Source organism: Fusarium proliferatum (assembly GCF_900067095.1).
Source record: "Fusarium proliferatum ET1 genome assembly, contig: FPRO_scaffold003, whole genome shotgun sequence".
NCBI lineage: Eukaryota > Fungi > Ascomycota > Sordariomycetes > Hypocreales > Nectriaceae > Fusarium > Fusarium proliferatum.
This window is the reverse complement of record NW_022194792.1, coordinates 650,944-669,758: the sequence shown is the minus strand read 5'-3', so window position 1 is coordinate 669,758 and position 18,815 is coordinate 650,944. Positions and strand designations below refer to the sequence as shown.

The window sequence follows — 18,815 nt, the reverse complement described above, 5'->3', positions numbered from 1 at the left end:
TTATTGAATCTCATTTGAGACTTCTGGGTTGTGAAAGGTTGAAAATTTTACACCGATTTGTGTGTTGGGGATATGGGAGAAATAGGTGATGGTCCTGCTGTGGCTGTGGTGCAAAGCAACGTTTGCTGTTTGTCTTGTAAAAAGGTATACACTAAGATGCTTTGAGGGTTCCGTGTTTCATATGAGGTCGCCACGTACTCCATGCAGTTGGTATCATTGGTCATGCCTCCTTCTACCAACCAACAGCTGGATCAGTGGCTCAGGACAGGTAATTGAAGCATGTACCTACAAACTGCTGGGCGCTTAATTGTACTAGATGAAGCGCGCGCCAATGGAGGCACTCGCGTTGGCCATTGGCTAATTTTGGAACGCAGTTTCATGAAATGACCAACATGGCAACAATTAGTGGTGTTTGCCATTTTGCCTGTCGAGGGAGCTTTAATCTAGATATCTAAGCTCTGAAACAACATAGATAGGTATGTTAGCTGTATTCTTTAAGCATTTAAACTTGTCACTCTTCATAGATCTCCCCACCATCTGTCCCTTATCTTCTCCATCTCCAGCTCCGCCGGGTCAGCATCCAGGAACTCTGTGAGCAACCCTTGCCACTCTTGCCGAATAATATTTCCCAGCCATGCAGAGGTATACTCCCAATAATACAGATACCAACCGGCGAATTCTCAGTCAATGATACCAACGACCTGATCACCCCGGACTATGATGTTGAAAGGGTTGAGGTCTCCATGCGTAAATACTGGAGGTGACCACGAGCCATCCTGTTTGATGATCATTTCTTTGATATCTTTCCATTCCTGGTCATCAACGCGATTTGGGTGATCCTCGGGCTGGAAGTCCTCGCGCAGCCATCGATGAAAATCATGAACAGTCTTGAATGGCCCAAATCTTGGTCTCGACCGCGGTATACGAGAGTCGCGTAGTGAACCGCCTATACAACTCTCAATTCCTGCATTGGGAGGTGGAGTAAGTGACCGTAGTTCGCGAAACATACACCGTAGCTGACCAAAGATGTGTGATCGATCAGCGTCTGACAGGTCTCTCCAGGCATCTGCGATACTTTTCCCCTCAATGCGCTGCATGACTATATGTGCTCGGTTCTTGTGCACGAACGAGCAGTGAACGGTTGGGACAGGAATAGATGTATTGGCTGCCACGAATTGCATGGTGTCTGCTTCAGTGAGATGGACGAATGGCCCCTTCTTAACGATGAGAGATTTTGAGATTGGGATACAAGGCCCGTCGTGTTTGTAGCAGCGCGCGGATGTTTTCAGGGCAACGAGGGTCATGAAGCGACGAGGAAATGTATTATTGATAGCCAAGGAAGATGTTCCTTCATGTTGAGTGGCCGTTTGGTCGGGCGGAGGGACGTAACCGGTTGTTGACATGCTGAAGACGAGTGAAGCGGAATCGCTGGCATTGGTCGCTGAACTCGCAAAGCCTTGGCGATTGACTAATGACCAAGACTTGGAGCAATAAACGTGGTGCGTAACAGAATGTACATTATCGGACTTGAAATTCGTGGTGGAGATGAGGATTGGTTGATTGGCGAATGGTCTGTTGACGGAAATTAGATCATGGCACGACTGCTGACTAAGATAATTGCCTTGTTCTACGCCGCGTCGCGACAAACGCAGTGGGCACACTTCATAAACATTGCAACAGATGATTATAACCGCCTCACTAGTCTAAATACCCACTAAAGTGCACTACACTGGCCTAGGCCCTAGCCCGAGGCTCTTCATTGTTTGGGATAAAGATCCTAAGATAAATAAATGGTGTCATGAATGGGAAGCTGAAAAACGGTTGCACAGACAAGATAATTTGCAGTTTTAATGGATATCAAGCATTGCGATAAATTGCTATAGAATACTAATCGTGACTTGTTTCAGCATCTTGGCGCGCTCTTTACATACAAGTCTTTTTACTCCTCTTGAACCTTCTCTGTTGATCCAGAGGTAGGGAACTGATCAACCTTGGTGCTAGCAAACTTGCGCGCAGGAACCTTGTGCTCGAAGAGGAGATCGAGCTCACCATATGTTCGACCCTTGGGCTCAGGAAGGCGGAAGAAAGCCCAGATAAAGATCAACAGACACCATCCGGCCCAGAAAAGACCAGTCTTGGCGCCCCAGTTCCACGAGTTGCGACCGAGCATGCGGGGCATGAGGGTGTTGGTGACGAGACCGGCGATGTTGCTGAAGTTACGGGCCAACACGATGGTCTTGGCCTTGAGACGAGTGGAGGAGATCTCGGCGACGATGGTATAAGCGATGGGACCGATGGTCATGTCGTAGACAAAGGTATATACGACCAGCAAGCTACCGATGGCCCAGCCGGTTTGCTCAGTCTTCTTGGCGAAGCCGAGGGCTCCAACGGCGATGAGGATGAAGAAGAGAGATGCCATGCCGCAGATGTAGATATGTCGACGACCGAAGCGAGCCATAAGGAACCAGGATAGAACAACACCGACAGCACCGACACAGTATTGAATGACGTTGAAGTCAAGAGCTCGCTCGGAGGAAAGACCAGCTTCAAGGTAGAACTGAACAGCGTAACCCATAAGAGAGCTACCGCAGAGAGCCTGGGCAGTGTAACTGATAGAAGCGACTTCGGTTCGTCGCAAATCGCTGCGCATGAAGCAGTGCCAGTAGTTGGTTCCAGCAGAGTTCTCAATCTCCATCTGGTTGGTAGCCTTGAGAAGCTCAACCTGGGCATCAGCATCGAAAGGAACGTCGCACTGGGTGACGAGCGAGAGGATGGAGCGCTTAGCATCCTCGTATCGCTCCTTCCGCACAAGCCACCAAGGAGACTCAGGAGCGAAGAGGGTACCGAGCATGATGAACGGAGGCCAAGCCCACTGAAGAGCAAAAGGGATTCTGTAAGACCAATCGCCACCCACAGTGCTAAAACCGCGAAGCACGCCTGCACCGATGAGTTGACCGATGACCCAGCAGAGGTTGACGTAGGCAGTAAGATATGGTCGCAGCACAACGGGTGCAACATCAGAAGCATATGCAAGAGTGAGGGTCTGGAAAATACCCCAGGGCAGACCGAGGAGGATGTTTCCAGCCAAGAGGACCTCAAGGTTTGGTGCAAAGAAGGGGAAGAAGATGAGTCCGATCATGAGAACCTGACTCGCCAACATGGTCTTCTTGTAACCAAAAGCGTCAGAGACCCAACCGTTGATGTAAAGACCGATGATCTGACCGCACATGCCACCAACTTGGATATAAGTCTGCCAATCGGCCGAAACAATAGGGTTGCCGTTCGAGTCGACTTCGTTACCGAATTTCTGCTTGAATCTGTGTAGTATGGTTGTCAGTTTCATGGTCGACGATGTCGATACCAGGCTAACTGCAACTCACGCGTCATAACCGTAAAAACTACCCAACAAACTCAAATCATAACCTTCCATGATAATGGCCGTTGAGAAAAGGAGGGAGAAGGCAATGGCTTTGGGATATAGGCGGAGTGCATCGCGGAGAGTGAGGGTGTGTTCGCGATCATTGGCCTCGCGCGCAGCAGGGCGCTCAACTTCGTCAAAGGTCATCTTGTCGGGATCGACGTGCTCAACCTGAGCGAGATCCTTTGGTGAAGACATGACTGTCAGTGTCAAGAGATGTTATGTAGAAGGATCCCTTGTATGGAGAGAAAGAAGAAGTGATGCTGATGCTGGGAAAGAAACAGGAGAGAAGCTGGGGAAGCTGGGGATTCTTATGCTAAATCTCCACAAACAACCCGTCTCTCCAGGTTCTGGAGTTGGGTTCACCCCGGCCCCCCCAGACCAGTCTAGCCAAGAGTATGTCGGCCCGACAGTCTTCAACGCGAGACTGAGCTCATTTTTGCCAAGAGCTGAGCCTCGTGATGGCTTCAATCTCTTGAGATTCGCTATGTCGGACCGACATGATCTTCGATTTCTCGTCAGACCATGAATTTGAATGGAATTTTGTATGGGGAAACGGGGTCATGAGATCGTGGAGTTTTGTGTCCTGTCGGTCCGATAAGACAAACTCACCCCGGATTTTCGACTGCAGACCTGGGGGGGCACGAGCTTTAAAGGAGGGAGGATGATCTTTGCTTGTATTAGTTAGAGTGGTCGGACAAGACCGAGAATTCTGCATCTCCTGACTTGGGACAAGACATCATTGACTGGTGAAGGGAACTTGTCTCGCCATTGATGTGAGAGCTTAGCTTGGCGGAGTTTTTTAACTTTATTTTATGGCGTATTATGCTTATGTTTATTGAGCGAAGAGGGTGTCGAGGCGAGGGCATTTCATCATCGATTGGGCAAACGTGACTTGGTTTATGGTGCGGCGTCTTGATTGGTGCATGGCAAGGTCGTGTCAGGAAGCGAGCGATCGAGGCTACGGAACCAATTGATCCACCCTTTCGCCCGATCGCGTGGTATGGTGAAAGGTAATATTCGCTTAGAACAGTGACAACACGGTAACGGGAACGGAGACAGCGTCATACAGGGGCTTTCTGTTTGGTAATTGGCGTTGGTGGCCACTGGAAGAAATGTCCGTTTTAGGTCATTAGTCTCCCGAGGATCGGAGCGTGGAGCGTGGTCTCGCGATGGATGAGTCGTTATTATCCACGGGACCATGCGAAAATATCTTCGATTGGAGTCAAGGGTCAAAAAACTGGGTTTTTGAACACGGGAAGTTCCGAAACGTAAGTGAAGGCTTCTGGGCATTGAACCTCCTTGGAAATTGAAGGCGACTACCCTATAGCACCAGAACGATAGAGACAGATAACGCAGAAGATTCCAACAAGGCGCAAAACTGTTCATGGCGAAACTTCCGGGCGACTCTTTTTGTGAAGAGGTTTCGATTAATCAATTTTTAGTTATATGGTAATTTTCTCACTGCCCAGTAATGGTTCCACTGTGATGCCATCTCACTACTCAATTTCCACCACTAACTTTGTACAACTCACACCTTCAGACATTTTATCCAAAGCGTTGTTGATGAACTCCAAACCTTTTCCTACAACTTCGGGTTCGGGGCTTGGTTTAATACCACCATTAGACAAGTTCTCACTCAAATAAGCTCCTATCCAGTACTTGAACTGTTCAAGCCTTTCTTCTTCAACCGCCGACGGCATTACGAAAATAGCCTCCACTCCAGCAACGTTCTTAGCGTCTGCTGGAATCCAAGGCGCCGACCCGATCTTAGCTATCGCAGTTCCTTCAGCCGTGTTTAAATCAACAAACTCTTTGAGCACAGATTGACACAAGGACAGGTTTCCAGTCGCGAGGAAACAATGTCGAATGATCAACCCGTCTTCTTTCGCGGCAGAGACGATTGATTCAACAACCTTTGGATCTTTGTAGTCAAACACGCGATTGGCGCCGAGCGAGCGTATATAATCGTGGTTTGAAGGTCCAGCAGTAGCATAGACCGCGGCGAAGGGAGACTTGGGATCCCAGCACTTCAAGCGAGCTGTCTGTACGCCCATGGTGCCGATGCTGGATGATGCGCCCCAGATCAAGAGCACCTCTTTCTTCTGAACCTGGCCTAGATCTCGGGAAGAAAGTTCATCGTATGATCTAGGAATTCCTATCATGTCCCATGCGCTAAGAGGTACCTGCACAGAAACAGGCAACGTCGCAGCATGATTCAACGACATGTTTGGATCTGGGAGTCGAACAGCATGTTGCCACGGAACAAGGCATTTTTCTTGGAAGGGACCGTAATCTGGAGCGCAACCTCTCCACGCCGAAGCTGAATATGCAGCAACTCGAGTACCAGGTTGGAAGCCATCATCGCCAGCTGGAACATTTTCGCCGACTTGTAGCACCAAACCGGACATGTCGAAGCCAACAACAGTAGGATACTCTGTTATAAAAAGACCTTGGTCTCGCATGATGACATCCGCTGGGTTGAGAGCGACGGACTTGACGGCGATGAGAAGTTCATCTGGTCCCGGTTTTGGAGTGGATCGGGGTTGGACTTGGAAGGGTTGGCCTTTACCTGGGCAGATAGCAGCGAGATGAGTAGACATTTCGATTTGAAATAGAGGATTTCTGGTGTATTAATGGTAGAGACAAAAGATCTTAACATAACAGAAGGAAGTGTCTTCTTTATACCTCCATCTCAGCATTCCCATGAGTGTTTCCTCAAATCATATTGATCTCTTCGCGATAATACCCAGAGTTCTTGGATCGTCAATCCGCCAATTAAATCGCCGTGCATCCGCAAAACAGCTAGCGTGTGAGAGTCCTCCAACCAAATTGAGGTTAGCGCATCGCGCAAATAGATCGCACCTCCAGATCCTGTCAGCTCAGGGACAAATACTCTCAACGATGACAACATTCTACGATTTCTGACAAATAGTAGAGGCTTGTGGAAATGTCTTCCAAGTGCGTAGAACAAACGTGCCCGAAGAAACCGGCGCGGCGATCAAGATATGGATGCCGGAATTGCAAGCTGAGAAAACTCAAGGTGAATCTACCCTGGCCATTCATTGTGACTCAACTAACCCTTGTCAGTGCGATGAGAGCAAACCTCGCTGTAAAAAGTGCAGCTCATTTGGGGTGCTGTGCAACTTTGGACTGAACGTACCCGATCTTCACCCAATTACTCCCAACACCGTGAAGGCCGTGGTTCGATGCAAGCCGTCGCCTCAAAGACCTGTCGCGAGCGCTGTGTGGACCTCGGATGAGTATACCATCTTTCAGCTCAATGCGAAATGTCAAGACTTTGTGACGAGATACTATGCGAGAAGTCTCTTGACGCCGGATGATGGGAACATGATCGACGTCAATCAGAGGCTGTTCAAACTCGCCTTCACTGTAAGAGCGACACGCCGAATGTGCCCAGCTAGGCTAATTGGCACAGAACCCATGCTTGATGCACGCTTCTCTAGCCGTGGCACTTACATACGATCGCTATCTAAACACTTCATTAAGCTCTCCCCGGACTCTTGAAAAATGCTATCATTGGTCCCAGAGCACAGCGTTCTTCAACAGGAAGCTACGCGAACCTGTCAAGACGCAGGACAAGGACCCGATATGGGGTACAGCAGCTGCTCTCGCTGTCTTGACGTTCTCGTCGCCAGATGCATACAGAACTGAAGACTCGTGGCCTCTAAAAACTGGCGACGATGACCTCGATTGGGTGTCAATGATCAGTGGAAAGATGTCGCTGTGGAATATGGTAGATCCTCTACGAAATGACAGCCTATTTCGCGTCATGGCTGTTACGATTGCGCAGATGCAAGCGCCATTACCAGAAATAGGGATACGCGGTATACCAGAGCAACTAGCCGCTGTCTGTCGGCTGAACGAGACATCTACCCCAGAAAGTCCTTATTTCTACGCTGCGCATGCGGTGTCGCGCATTCTTTATCTACTGGATAGCCAAGTCACAACGGGACAGACGCAGCTCTTCACGCACAGGATCGAAGGCGCCTTCAAGGAGTTGCTCCTTGCGAGAGACCCAGTCGCGTTATTGCTACTGTATATATGGTATCGCAAGGCAGGACGGAGTATATGGTGGGTCGAGCTTCGAGCGCGGGTGGAATGCCCGGCGATCTGTCTGTATCTCCAGCGCTATCACGCGGACGAGGTCGCAGTGCATGCGCTGCTTCAGAGCGCAATCACAATCGGATGAGGTATTGGCGGGCTGGCTTGGACTCGGGAGGTTGTGCGGATTGACGGGCTCGTACATAACTTGAATGGAAGGCTTGTGTCGCCTCAAGAGTACGCCTAATTGCACGATACCAAGAGGCGGACAAGGGCTGGTAGATACAACACGTGGTGAACTAGGCACGGCTCATTCGCGTTTCTGGTGATGGTGCTCGGAAGCAGAGCATCGACGAAAGGCATTATGATAACGCGAAAAACAGTGGCGCTGGCTGGAGGCACAGCTCAGGCCTCCTCTACGACAGCCGTGATAGTTTTCGACTATTGCTCGCTCCATATTTTCTCGATTGATCGCATTATAGTCTCACTCGGCATTGTCGGGCAACGAGGATTGGTGCGGCATCGATCTGGCGGGTTCGGGAGGGACACGTTGGGTCAAAGACTTCGTTTGAGGTGAGCGGAGCTGCGACGTGCCATAGTAAATGACGGCCGAGTTCGCAACTGCAGCGGCAGCGCTGTGATCATCGTATCGGTCGCATCGAGGAGAGTAGCTTCAGGGTGATGGCATGGCGCGCTTTGTACCACCAAGGGCATAGTTGGCGCGTCCTCAGTTTCGCGGCTGGGCTTTGTCGCTGGGATTCAATAACCCTTACTTGTTGTGCAAACCGAGCCAGAAAAGATAGCGAAAGAAATGGCCATGGCTAACGGTCCTCTGGTTGTGTGCCTGTCAACTCAACACCTCCAAAAAAACACGCCGTGATCACGTGCTCAGTCATGTGAGATCACCGAACGGGTTCCCTTCACAATCAGATACTTCAATAATTCGCATGGCTGGAATCAAGGACGAAAGAAAATGAGGAATTCGCATTTCTAAGCTTATTGATCATCCCTAAATTGATTTACGGCCATTCAATCCTTCTTGGAGCGAGATAAAGCGCTGCTATCTACAAATTGGTTCACTGGATCTGTAGTGACCCATCCTTCGAGATCTGCTCCACAAACTCCCCTAAGTCCTTCAACAAATCCTCAGGCCTTTCCAAAGCGGCAAAATGTCCACCCCGCTCGTGGTCTCTCCAAAACACCAGATTTCCCGTAGTCTTCACCCAGCTCACAGGAATAGGAGCAAGCTCAAACGGGAACCAGCTATAGCCCAATGGCTTGCTGATCTTCCACTTCGGGTGATCATGTGCACCGGGATAATCTGGGTCAAAGCGCTGGCGGTATGGGAAGATTGACGTAGGAAAGCTGTCTGTCAGCCAGTACAGAGATACAGAGGTGAGAATCTCATCGAGGGGAGGATCTTCGTCACTCCAGCTCAGGAACTTCTCGCCGACCCAGGCTAGAAGCGCGAGAGGCGATGTCGAGAGAATGAGGCCGATGGTGCTGGGTCTTGTGGCGTGCATCAAAGCATAGGCGGTGCCCAGTTTATCAAAGTCCTTTGCACGTTCCAGGCCTTTCTTTTCTGCATCTGAGATTTCGCCCTGCGTTGTTGCAGGCTCCGCCATCAAGCAGAAGTTGAGATGAGCAGCTATAGAAAATCGTGTCAGTGGTATCCTTCAATCTCGCGGACGATTCGCATCTTGATTTCATACCTTTACACTCATCATAAGTCGCTGCGAGCACGCGAGAAATCCTGCTTCCGATATCGCCTCCCTGAGCGATATAGCCACCTCCAAAACCGAGCTGAACCATGAGGCTGTTCACGATGCGGGAAACATCTCTGATGCCAAAGTCCTTGTCCAGTGGTGGCTTATCCGAGAAAGCATAGCCGGGGAGAGACGGTACAACGACGTGGTAAGGGAGCGTCTCGGGGGTGTAGCGCTCCTTGAGAATGGAGAGGATCTTTAGAAACTCTAGAAAGCTACCAGGCCAGCCATGCAGCATTACCACAGGGACGGCATCGGGCTTAGAGGAGAATAGACCCGTGAAGTGGATCGTAAAATCACCCTTTTCGTCCTTGATGGGTACAGTCCAGTGATTGAAGGAATTAATATGCTTTTCCGCAGCGTGCCTGTTCTGAATGTTAGACCTCGGCAATGCACGTTGGGGACAGGCGGTAGAACATACCAGTCAAAGTCAATCCAAGCAGCTTTCGCATCAGTTAGCCACTGATGGCTGACTCCATAATTATGTTCGTTCTGTGTAGATTCATACGTTGGCGGTCCGACTCTTCCAAGTTTCACAAGCTGCTTAAGCTCATCGACCTTGTTGTCCGCAATGGAGACTTGGTAAGGCGTTGGCTGAAGCTGAGCGCCTGAAGGAAGCTTTGCAAAACCGTCCGACATTTTTAAATGGTGATTTGTGCTGTGATGAGATGTTCTGAACTTTTCCTCATTCTTCAAATTGCTGCGATCGGAGGGGTTTAAGAAGCCACTGATTGATATGTAGTTGGTAGGGCGTAGCTGTCTTGCTGATAAATATGACCTCATTTTTGTAACCTAGGCTAAACATGGGGCCTCGGGCGGAGAAACATGCCGCAGACATGCCGCAACCAGCCTTTCATGATCGATCACGTTGAGCTTGGCAATGTACGGTATGAAGCTTGAGTAACTCTTTGGAATCTTATTTGATGAATTTCGCTCTTCTGTGTCCTAATCAAATTGCATTTTAACCAATTAGCCTGCACCAGACTGTTCATCATGCTGCATTTTCCCCTACTTCCTGGCATCAAGTTGTTGCTGATTTCTGTGTTATCCTGTATTATGAAAGCCCGTTGGACCGACTCTGTCCGGGGATCATTTAAACATTTAGCTGCAGTGACAGCCCGATTGATCCCCATTGCCGACGAAAACCACCAAGACAGCCGCATAACTGGTGCCATAAGTATTAGCATGACCAGTCACTTCCTTCAACTCTTGAAGTGAAAATGGAATATGACTTACGCTGCGCTCCCTGCAAATATCTCTGCTCGTTTCGCGTTCGTGATCAAGCCAACGCTCAACGCGAATAGTATCGTAAACCCGCATATGGTACCAAGAATTGCTGGCGGTGACTTTACATAGTATAGACTGCTTATCGAACCCACCAGTAAAACCATGGCGAGTAAAATGTTGACGAGAGCAACAGCTATCGTGATTGATCTTTCGTCAAAATGGCTGATCCGACGCCGGCCGTCCCGGGATAGTTCTTCCTGGTTTGAAAATGTTCGTGTTAGCGAATGGCTCTGAATCAACTGTAATGGTATTGATGACAGTAGTAAAACGCACTCGACCTGGCCAGTAGGCTCGAAGCAACTTTGATAATGGATCTACAGCTGCTGGAGTCTTGAGCGAGACGAGATCCTCCGTTTCGTCCAGGTAATCTTTCCCTCTCCCTCCTAATATGGGATTCGGTTTTTGACCATCTCGTCGCAAAGGCCCTCCATGGAGTTCGTTTCGAGCCACTTCAAGGGCGCGTTGGTCAGGGCTGTTGAGAAGAGAAATTCTGCTCTGTAGATCTAGCGCTTCATCTATACGAGAGTAAGCAGAAGCTTATAGTCGGGTCTTGTTTACATACGATATTCTTTGATTTTGATACGCAGCTGTTTCACAAGCTCCAACATATCCTTTGCTTCTGTTTTTCCCGCCTCGGCCTGTTCGATCATCATTTCCCATGTTTCTGCAACCTGTTCCAGCGCCGTATCGTTGCTACCTTCAACCTGTTTATCCCAGGCCCTCAGCCTGCTTTCGATGCTTAATAATTCACATTGCAAATAAAGAAGATTTCGAGCACTGATTTCGCTAAACTTTCGGAAAACCAGCAGTTCTTGATCCTTGTCCGAAACGATCCATGATGATAGTGCCGAGAATCCTAGTGAGGGACGAGTTGCAGCCTGACCTGCATTCATCTCAATATCGAAAAAGTTCATAGATACAGGATAGCGAACGTTGAACAAACTTCAATGCCGCGAGAAATCACAAACAGGAATCACGAGATGGGCTGATCCGTAATCTTTCGGAGTTGGACCTGCAGCCTGATGCTGGTCACCCTCCAATGACGTGTTCAAATTGCAATTTACAATCACAAAACATCAGGCAGCATCTCCTCAAAAAGTCTCGTAGAATTTGATTGGTGTCAGCCGAATCAGCCCGACAAGAAGCCTGACAACAGTGCGGCTTATGTACAGCCACTGTCGCCTTGACATGTAGCACTAGAAGACCTAATAAAAGCCGTCCCCTTCTCAGTTGCAAAAGTCCTCTTGCTTTCCTACCTCTTCATCATGCAGATCGGCATACGACACTCCTTCAAGGAGACTAATGGCTCTTCCTTGAATTAAGCCTACTTTAACACTCGGAATAAATTTGGCACTTCAATATGCATCATTCACCCCTCTAGTCAGCACGCCCGTCATGGAGCTTGATTCCTGGCCTGAGGGAAACTCTCAGGCACAGGACGGGGTAGTGACAGATCTTTGGGAAAGATATCGCCTCCCGGTATGGGAGCTTGATTCCTGGCCTGAGGGAGACTCTCAGGCGCAGGGTGGAATTCTTGGCCCTTGGAAGCCATTGACAGATCTTACGGAAAGTTATGGCGTCTGGGAAGGGCCTCTGCTGGATGCAAGCAATAACCTCAGCGAGTGGCATCTGCAAGATAATAATTTCATTCGAGTGAACCTTAAGACCCAGGATACCCCATCAGAATTGCTTCGGTATGTATCTGAATCCTCATCGTACACTAATAGCTATTGACGTTGTGGAAGCCAGAAGCTTGAGAAAACGTTAGAGTTGATGGAACAGTTAAATCAAAAATATCCGACCGATCATTATTCCATTCGCCACGACATCACTTCTGGACACCTCACCCAGACCTATTCCAGTGGCGCAACGGATTACACCGTGAAGGCTCTGGTAGGCTCAAACCAATATCATATCGACGCGCTGCCTGACACTGGCGCGAAACGCAACTTCGTTTCTCAGCAACTTGTTGAGTCGCTTGGACTGGTGCCCAAGGACCGTACCAAAGAAATATTCCGTTTACCCTCTGGGGCAGCAATCAGATCGTGTGGTACGGTAGATGTTCCTTTTACTTTCTTAGGGGAATCAGAGCATCATTTGCTTGACTGTTGCATCCTCCCCAAGTGCACCCAGGACCTCATCCTGTGTCAAACCTTTCTCAAAGCCACAGGTACTCTGACCAAGTTCGCCCACCGTATCACAAAGTCGTTGAGAAAGTCCGTTCCTCGCTTCAGATTTAATCTTATCGAAGATGATACGTGTTGCCTCGAGGGAAGCTTTGATGACATACCTTCAATTGCTCTCGCGGACACAGGCTGCGACGCAATGCTCATATCAGCAGACTTTGCTAAACGGCACTCCCTGGAGGTTGATAAGGGGGTTGAGCACAGGCACCTCGTCGAGTATGCCGATGGGTCTCTGAATACCACTACTGGTATTATTCGTGACTCTACTTGGCAGTTCCGAAGTTCGAGGAATAAGATTCCTTGTGACTTTTATGTGCTCGATGATCTCAAAGCAGATATCGTATTGAGCAGTCATTTCATTTTCCAGCACGAAATATTTTCGCAATTTGAGGGGGATGTCGTTGATATGAGTCTTATTCCTGAACGAGACTTCGGGGACCTCTACAATATTCGATTGATCAGTCACTATAGCTCCGCGCTACGGTCGCTTGAGGCGTCTTCCATCGCTGACAGTAAGACTACCCGCTTGCAGTCGATAAATACCATGAGAATGGATACTAACATCGATGTAGTGAATTCACCCGGTTTGTTTAGCCCGGGGACAATCAAGGCTGAGAGAGTTCGACGTGATCAGATTCGGGATGCGATCAACGCTCTTCCTCTGGAACAGCAGGACCAGGCTCGCATTGATGAGAAAAACAGGCAAGAGATCTGGGACGGCTACCGGAAGAGACACTTAGAAAACCAAGAGGAGGATACAGATTCGACTCAGCAGGTTCTAGTGGTTCAAAAAGAACGCTGGTGGGAGAAAGGACTCGTTTGGAGACGATTTGGAAGGAGGGCAACCTAGGAAACTCGAGCCTTTTGGTGAGAAAAGAGCATGGAGACTAGGGGTATATAATGATAATAGAAGAAAATGGTGGAATGTGAAAGAGTCAAAGAGAGCAATACAGAAATGAAACAATAGACCCATGATGTTTCCCGTCTACTCCACTATCCTAATTATTTGATGCTAAGCATAAACAGTGCGCAGAAAGGAAGTTTATATGATGACTTAAGTGTTAGGCAAAATCAAGACGACAGAGCAGTAGCCGACACTGATAGACAGCAAAATAATGTTAAGCTACCTGACGCTTTGGTCGAGTGCTGCCTGTTATATCATCAGACGGACGGCCTATCGGTTGAAGCGATGATGTCTGAATTAGGCATCATATGTATGAGGATCTACGACGCCTCGAATAATATCTGTCAGCAACTTGACATAAATTAGTAATGGCAAAAGTCTGGCACGCGGAAGGGATACATATTCCAAACAAAATTCGGGTCTTCGACCTAACTGCTTACCCCTTCTTGATGCATTTCATCAACAGGTTTGGGATGACTGTGCCGCATTCCCCGCCAAGTTTTGAATTGACAAGTTGGTTCTCACCCAACTGCGCCGCAGGGCATGTCCCACTATTGGGTCGCATGGAGACATCCCCGCTCCATCTGGAGATCTCACTCGGAAGCCTGGGGTAATTGACAGCGAGGCATGTGGCATGAATCTCCGGGGAAGTCTGTGTTACATCAAACGTTGCAGTGCAGAAGAAGTGATCTAGGTGATTAACCTTTTCGGTCCTACCAGGCGCCAAGAGATCGTGAATGGATAGTTACGGGCGCGAAGGATCAACTCCATCCACAGATTTTGGCACAATTGTTAAAGATCTGCTTGGTGATCTCTCGGGTATGGGGTGCCGAACGTTGGGAAAGTGGGCAAGCTGGAGGGCCTACCCGGAATTACGGGAGCGAGCCCGCCTACTAGCTACCCAACTGTTCAAGGAACATATCAGATATGAATTTCAACTCGAATGGCAGTCAGACTTGACCGGACGATATGTCTGAGGTAGGCATATTGCCTACCCTGCACATGAAGATTTTACGAGGCCAGTAGCTGGCTAGCCGTCGCAACAAATGTCGAGAGTCTCATTAGGTCGGACAGGGAACCCTTGATAGTTCAATACGACGTTTCTCCATAAACATGGCCTGGTCCATAGTATCGTGCATTTGCTCCGAGCTGTCAAGATCCTGTGAGGCTAAGCTTGCATGAATGCCAACTCGACAGGCCACATTGTTCTCGCGTCATGGTCGTCAACTTGGGCACATTTTCTCTTGATTCCTCACACGGTAGGGCTAAAACTTCACTAATTCAACCTTAAAGAGTTTAAAATTAGTCTTTTACCTATGAGCATCGCGTTTTGGTGTCAGAACATGCCTAACGTCCTATTGCCTAACAGTTTAGCATTTCTGTCCACTGCACTCTTTTGAAGTTAAGATGCCATTATTTAATTATCCTTTACATGAATGTCCCTTAAGCCGAGGTCACTAATTTCATGTTTCTCGGTCCTTTCTGAAGCGAGCAACCTTTGGTGATTCCCAAATTTCAAGATCTCAATCTGCCAAGTGCGGGGGCAAGATCCAGGAACCCCAAAGCCAATCTTGGCTTTCATCACAGCAATACCATCCAAAAGCATCACGTACGTGTACTGATAGAGATAAAAATCACCATCAACGCACAGGCGCGGCCCAAACCCTCGGATTCAGCATAGAGTTTCGGTTTGACTGCTTGGCGATGCAAGATGCAACGACGGAAAGGTTAGGCGAGAGACACTTTGGGGGCTCCAACCCCAACATGTCATCAAAAGGCGGCGCGGACTTGGCCCAAACGGTTGGAGAGCGCATGGAACTCGACCGAGATGCCGAGGATCAGCCAGGGTTGCATTCAAGACAGTTTCAGGGCGCAATAACCTGGGCAACATCAAGCGAGTTTTAGTATTAACCTTGGGCAATTGTTTATCCCCACGAGGCTCAATGTCACGATAACTAGGCCTGCGATGTCACCGATAACGGCAGTCATGTCGGCAGTGAAAAACTTGCTGAAAAGCCGTGAGGAGACAGTGTACGATGCTGCTCGTGGCTTGCATAAACCAAGCTAGCCCAGCAATTTTATGCGCTTGGGCCTCCCTTAAAATAAGCTTGTGCAGGAAAAATCGGGGGCAAACTTTGGGGTTGGCCGCTGTGGGGAAGCAAATCAATCTTCAGTGATACAACCTTGACGACAGAAGAGGCAACGTCGGATGGGGGCATCAAGGCTCTGCTATTGGTTCACGGCTCATCCTTGTTGCGCTGCTCTCTGAGCCTTTGATCTGTGTGAAGCTGAGGCGCTCTTCGGCGAATCTTTCAATCAGTAGTCATGCGGAGAGAAAATAAAAAAGCGTCGACCGTTTTTCGGCTTTGACAGCGAATTACTCCATTATTTTAGTCGAGATGGTGTCTCATGACTCAGTCGAGGGAGCTGAGAGCTCAACCTGGTCTAGACTCGCGGGCCAAGAGAGTCAGACACGGAGAATCGGCCAATGGGATATGACACGGCGTTTGCCGCGCCGTCGCATGGAGGAGGTTAGCCGAGGCCTTTTGCCAGCAACCAGAGGAGGAGTCATTGCTAGGGAATGGGGGGTTATTGAGATGCAGCATGCAAGGCATCTGTGAGGAGGCAGTACAATTTCTTAATGATCTAGATAACGAGCATCAATATGAGTGCCATGAAACAGAGATGGAATAGATCTCTGGCAGATCAAATACCCATCTCACCTGTCAAAACCTCTCATTTCGTACCCCAGAAATGGAGCCCGAGTCCGCGTGGGAACCCCCATGGGGACACCATAACGTTAATAACAGCTTAACCTTAATCGACCCCATAAAATCTCCCATTTCAGTGCTCTCACTCGGATTTCTCTCCGCCGAATTGCCAAGAAAACAGGACATTCGATCCTGGATCAGGAATGGCGCGTCGCCTCGGGTTATCGACACCGAAGTCATGAACCATTTACGCTGCCATGCGGGGAAGATACGACTGATTGACCAGTGCCCCGTGGGGAAGTACCACCGAGATATCCCTGTCTGATCATCGGACTGGTGTCCACAGAACAGAATGCGGAGTCTTTATATTTATCCTGCTATCCCTCCCCTCCCCATTGTTTTCCTTCCCCAGATCTGCATTCGAGCATCTCTCCTCCTCCTCCTTCTTCATTCTTCCCTTTGACAGACTCGAAGCAATGGCGCCTCCGAATGAAACAGCCCACGTGGAAGACGGGCAGAAAGCTCCCGTGCACCACACTGAGTTCTCCGGCTACAACTCACAGGTCGAGCTCATCGAGGCCGCCGTGGCTGCCAGTGATGCAGAGTGTCTCCTGCCCAAGAAGGAGCTGTTCTCGCGATACTGGCCTGCTGTGACGTTCAGTATGCTTTTGAGTGTTGCTTTGGTCATGGAGGGTATGGATGTTGGTCTTATCAACAACTTCTTCGCCCATCCTGCTTATCTCGAGCGTTTCGGTTGGCCTGATGCCAATGGCAAGCAGCATATCTCTACAAAGTGGCAGGGTGCCATTGGTGCTGGAAATAACTGTGGTTCTATCATCGGTCTCTTGATTAACGGTTACTTGCAATCCCGATTCGGTTCTCGACGTGTTTACATGGTATGCTATTTCTAATCACGTATCATTTGACTTCCTGCTAATCTCACTAGTTCGCCATGTCTCTCATGGCCTGCACCATCTTCGTCCTTTTCTTCGCCGTCAACGTCGAAATGCTCCTCGTCGGTAACCTTCTCTGCGGTATCCCCTGGGGTATCTTCCAGACCCTCACCACCGCCTACGCCGCCGAGATCTGCCCCGCCGCCCTCCGTGGCTACCTCACCGCCTGGGTCTCCATGTGCTGGGGAGCCGGAAGTTTCCTCGCTACTGGTGTCCTCCGTGGATCTCTTGACCTCAAGGGCGACGCTGGATGGCGAGTCCCCTACGGTCTTCAGTGGATGTGGATTCCTCCTCTGATCACTGTCGCTTTCTTCGCTCCCGAGTCTCCTTGGTACCTCGTCCGTCGCGGTAAGCTCGAGGCTGCTGAGCATGCTCTCCGCCGTCTTGCTCGCAAGGGTCACTACACTGATGAGTCTATGGCTCAGACTCTTGCTCTTATGAAGCACACCAACGAGATGGAGAAGGTTGAAGCTGAGGCGGCTAGCTTCAAGGACTGCTTCAGAGGAACCAACCTTCGCCGAACTGGTATTGTCTGCATGGCTTGGGTCATCCAGATTCTCAACGGTCAATCTATCACCAGTTTCGCCGCCATCATGCTCAAGTCTATTGGTATGAGCAACACTATGGCTTTCAACTACAACATGATCATTCAGTCGGTCAATATCATCGCCACTGCTGTTGCCATCTCCCTCATGGGTAGAATCGGACGTCGAACCTTTTACTTCTATGGTTCTTCCGGTATCGGTGCCTGCATGTTGATCATTGGTATTCTCGGCTTTGTCCCCAAGGTCGACAGTGTCGCCATCGTCACAGCTGCCTTCCTTGTCGTCGTCCAGTGTATCTTCAAGGTCTCTCTCGGCCCTACCACTTACGTCGTCGTCGCTGAGACTGCCTCCAACCGTGTTCGTGCTCAGACCATCGTCATCGGTCGTGCTGTCTACGTCTGCGGTCAGATCATTGTTCAGCAGCTCAACCCCCGTATGCTCAACTCCAGCAGTGATGCTTGGAACTGGGGAGCCAAGACTGGAATGTTCTACTTCGGTCTCTGCTTCATCTGGGCTGTTTGGATCTTCTTCTTCCTGCCCGAGACCATGAACCGTAGCTTTGCCGATCTTGACTACCTCTTCCAGAAGAAGGTCAAAGCTCGCAAGTTCACATCCACTCCTGTTGACTGTAAGTTATCTCCCATCCCCAGTGATCAATCGTTACTAACTATGGATCAGTGTTCGAGATTGTCGGACCTGACAGGACTACCGATAAGCTTCAGGGTATTGAGGCTGTCACTCCCGTCAACACCAACACTGCTGGCCCCGAGATTGAGGGAACTAAGAAGCCTTAATTGCTTGATGATACTCTGAGTTGATGTAATGGATATTTGGTGATGATTGGCATGACTAGCAAGCGATGTTGATGCATGGGTTCAGCCTATAGCGCAATTTTAGTACCTAAGAGACTTTGGATACCCAAACATGACATGACTAGCCCTTGTAAACTGTGACACTCTTGTACAGCGATGAGCTGCTCG

At 49.3% G+C, this 18,815-nt stretch overlaps 8 protein-coding genes across 8 annotated transcripts; 3 read left to right on the top strand and 5 right to left on the bottom strand.

The window, feature by feature from the left end:
- Positions 1–680: 680 nt before the first annotated feature.
- FPRO_06948 (uncharacterized protein) lies at positions 681–1,403 on the bottom strand (the record flags this gene model as incomplete). The annotated part of the gene is made up of 1 exon (XM_031228082.1): positions 681–1,403. The coding sequence occupies one exon, from the start codon at positions 1,401–1,403 to the stop codon at positions 681–683; it is 723 nt and encodes a 240-aa protein (XP_031078454.1).
- Positions 1,404–1,939: 536 nt separating this feature from the next.
- Positions 1,940–3,616, bottom strand: FPRO_06949 (putative maltose permease (MalP); the record flags this gene model as incomplete). Its single annotated transcript, XM_031228081.1, has 2 exons — positions 1,940–3,317; positions 3,381–3,616. The coding sequence occupies 2 exons, from the start codon at positions 3,614–3,616 to the stop codon at positions 1,940–1,942; spliced, it is 1,614 nt and encodes a 537-aa protein (XP_031078453.1).
- Positions 3,617–4,917: 1,301 nt separating this feature from the next.
- FPRO_06950 (uncharacterized protein) lies at positions 4,918–6,021 on the bottom strand (the record flags this gene model as incomplete). Its single annotated transcript, XM_031228080.1, has 1 exon — positions 4,918–6,021. The coding sequence occupies one exon, from the start codon at positions 6,019–6,021 to the stop codon at positions 4,918–4,920; it is 1,104 nt and encodes a 367-aa protein (XP_031078452.1).
- A 347-nt stretch (positions 6,022–6,368) lies between these two features.
- On the top strand, positions 6,369–7,631 carry FPRO_06951 (uncharacterized protein; the record flags this gene model as incomplete). The annotated part of the gene is made up of 3 exons (XM_031228079.1): positions 6,369–6,461; positions 6,509–6,811; positions 6,858–7,631. 3 exons carry the CDS (start codon positions 6,369–6,371, stop codon positions 7,629–7,631), a joined length of 1,170 nt encoding a protein of 389 aa, XP_031078451.1.
- A 928-nt stretch (positions 7,632–8,559) lies between these two features.
- Positions 8,560–9,888, bottom strand: FPRO_06952 (uncharacterized protein; the record flags this gene model as incomplete). The annotated part of the gene is made up of 3 exons (XM_031228078.1): positions 8,560–9,131; positions 9,196–9,614; positions 9,671–9,888. 3 exons carry the CDS (start codon positions 9,886–9,888, stop codon positions 8,560–8,562), a joined length of 1,209 nt encoding a protein of 402 aa, XP_031078450.1.
- A 462-nt stretch (positions 9,889–10,350) lies between these two features.
- Positions 10,351–11,429, bottom strand: FPRO_06953 (uncharacterized protein; the record flags this gene model as incomplete). Its single annotated transcript, XM_031228077.1, has 4 exons — positions 10,351–10,414; positions 10,486–10,733; positions 10,810–11,051; positions 11,099–11,429. The coding sequence occupies 4 exons, from the start codon at positions 11,427–11,429 to the stop codon at positions 10,351–10,353; spliced, it is 885 nt and encodes a 294-aa protein (XP_031078449.1).
- A 502-nt stretch (positions 11,430–11,931) lies between these two features.
- FPRO_06954 (uncharacterized protein) lies at positions 11,932–13,572 on the top strand (the record flags this gene model as incomplete). The annotated part of the gene is made up of 3 exons (XM_031228076.1): positions 11,932–12,230; positions 12,282–13,234; positions 13,295–13,572. 3 exons carry the CDS (start codon positions 11,932–11,934, stop codon positions 13,570–13,572), a joined length of 1,530 nt encoding a protein of 509 aa, XP_031078448.1.
- A 3,241-nt stretch (positions 13,573–16,813) lies between these two features.
- Positions 16,814–18,629, top strand: FPRO_06955 (uncharacterized protein; the record flags this gene model as incomplete). Its single annotated transcript, XM_031228075.1, has 3 exons — positions 16,814–17,233; positions 17,284–18,463; positions 18,514–18,629. 3 exons carry the CDS (start codon positions 16,814–16,816, stop codon positions 18,627–18,629), a joined length of 1,716 nt encoding a protein of 571 aa, XP_031078447.1.
- Between the last annotated feature and the right edge of the window lie 186 nt (positions 18,630–18,815).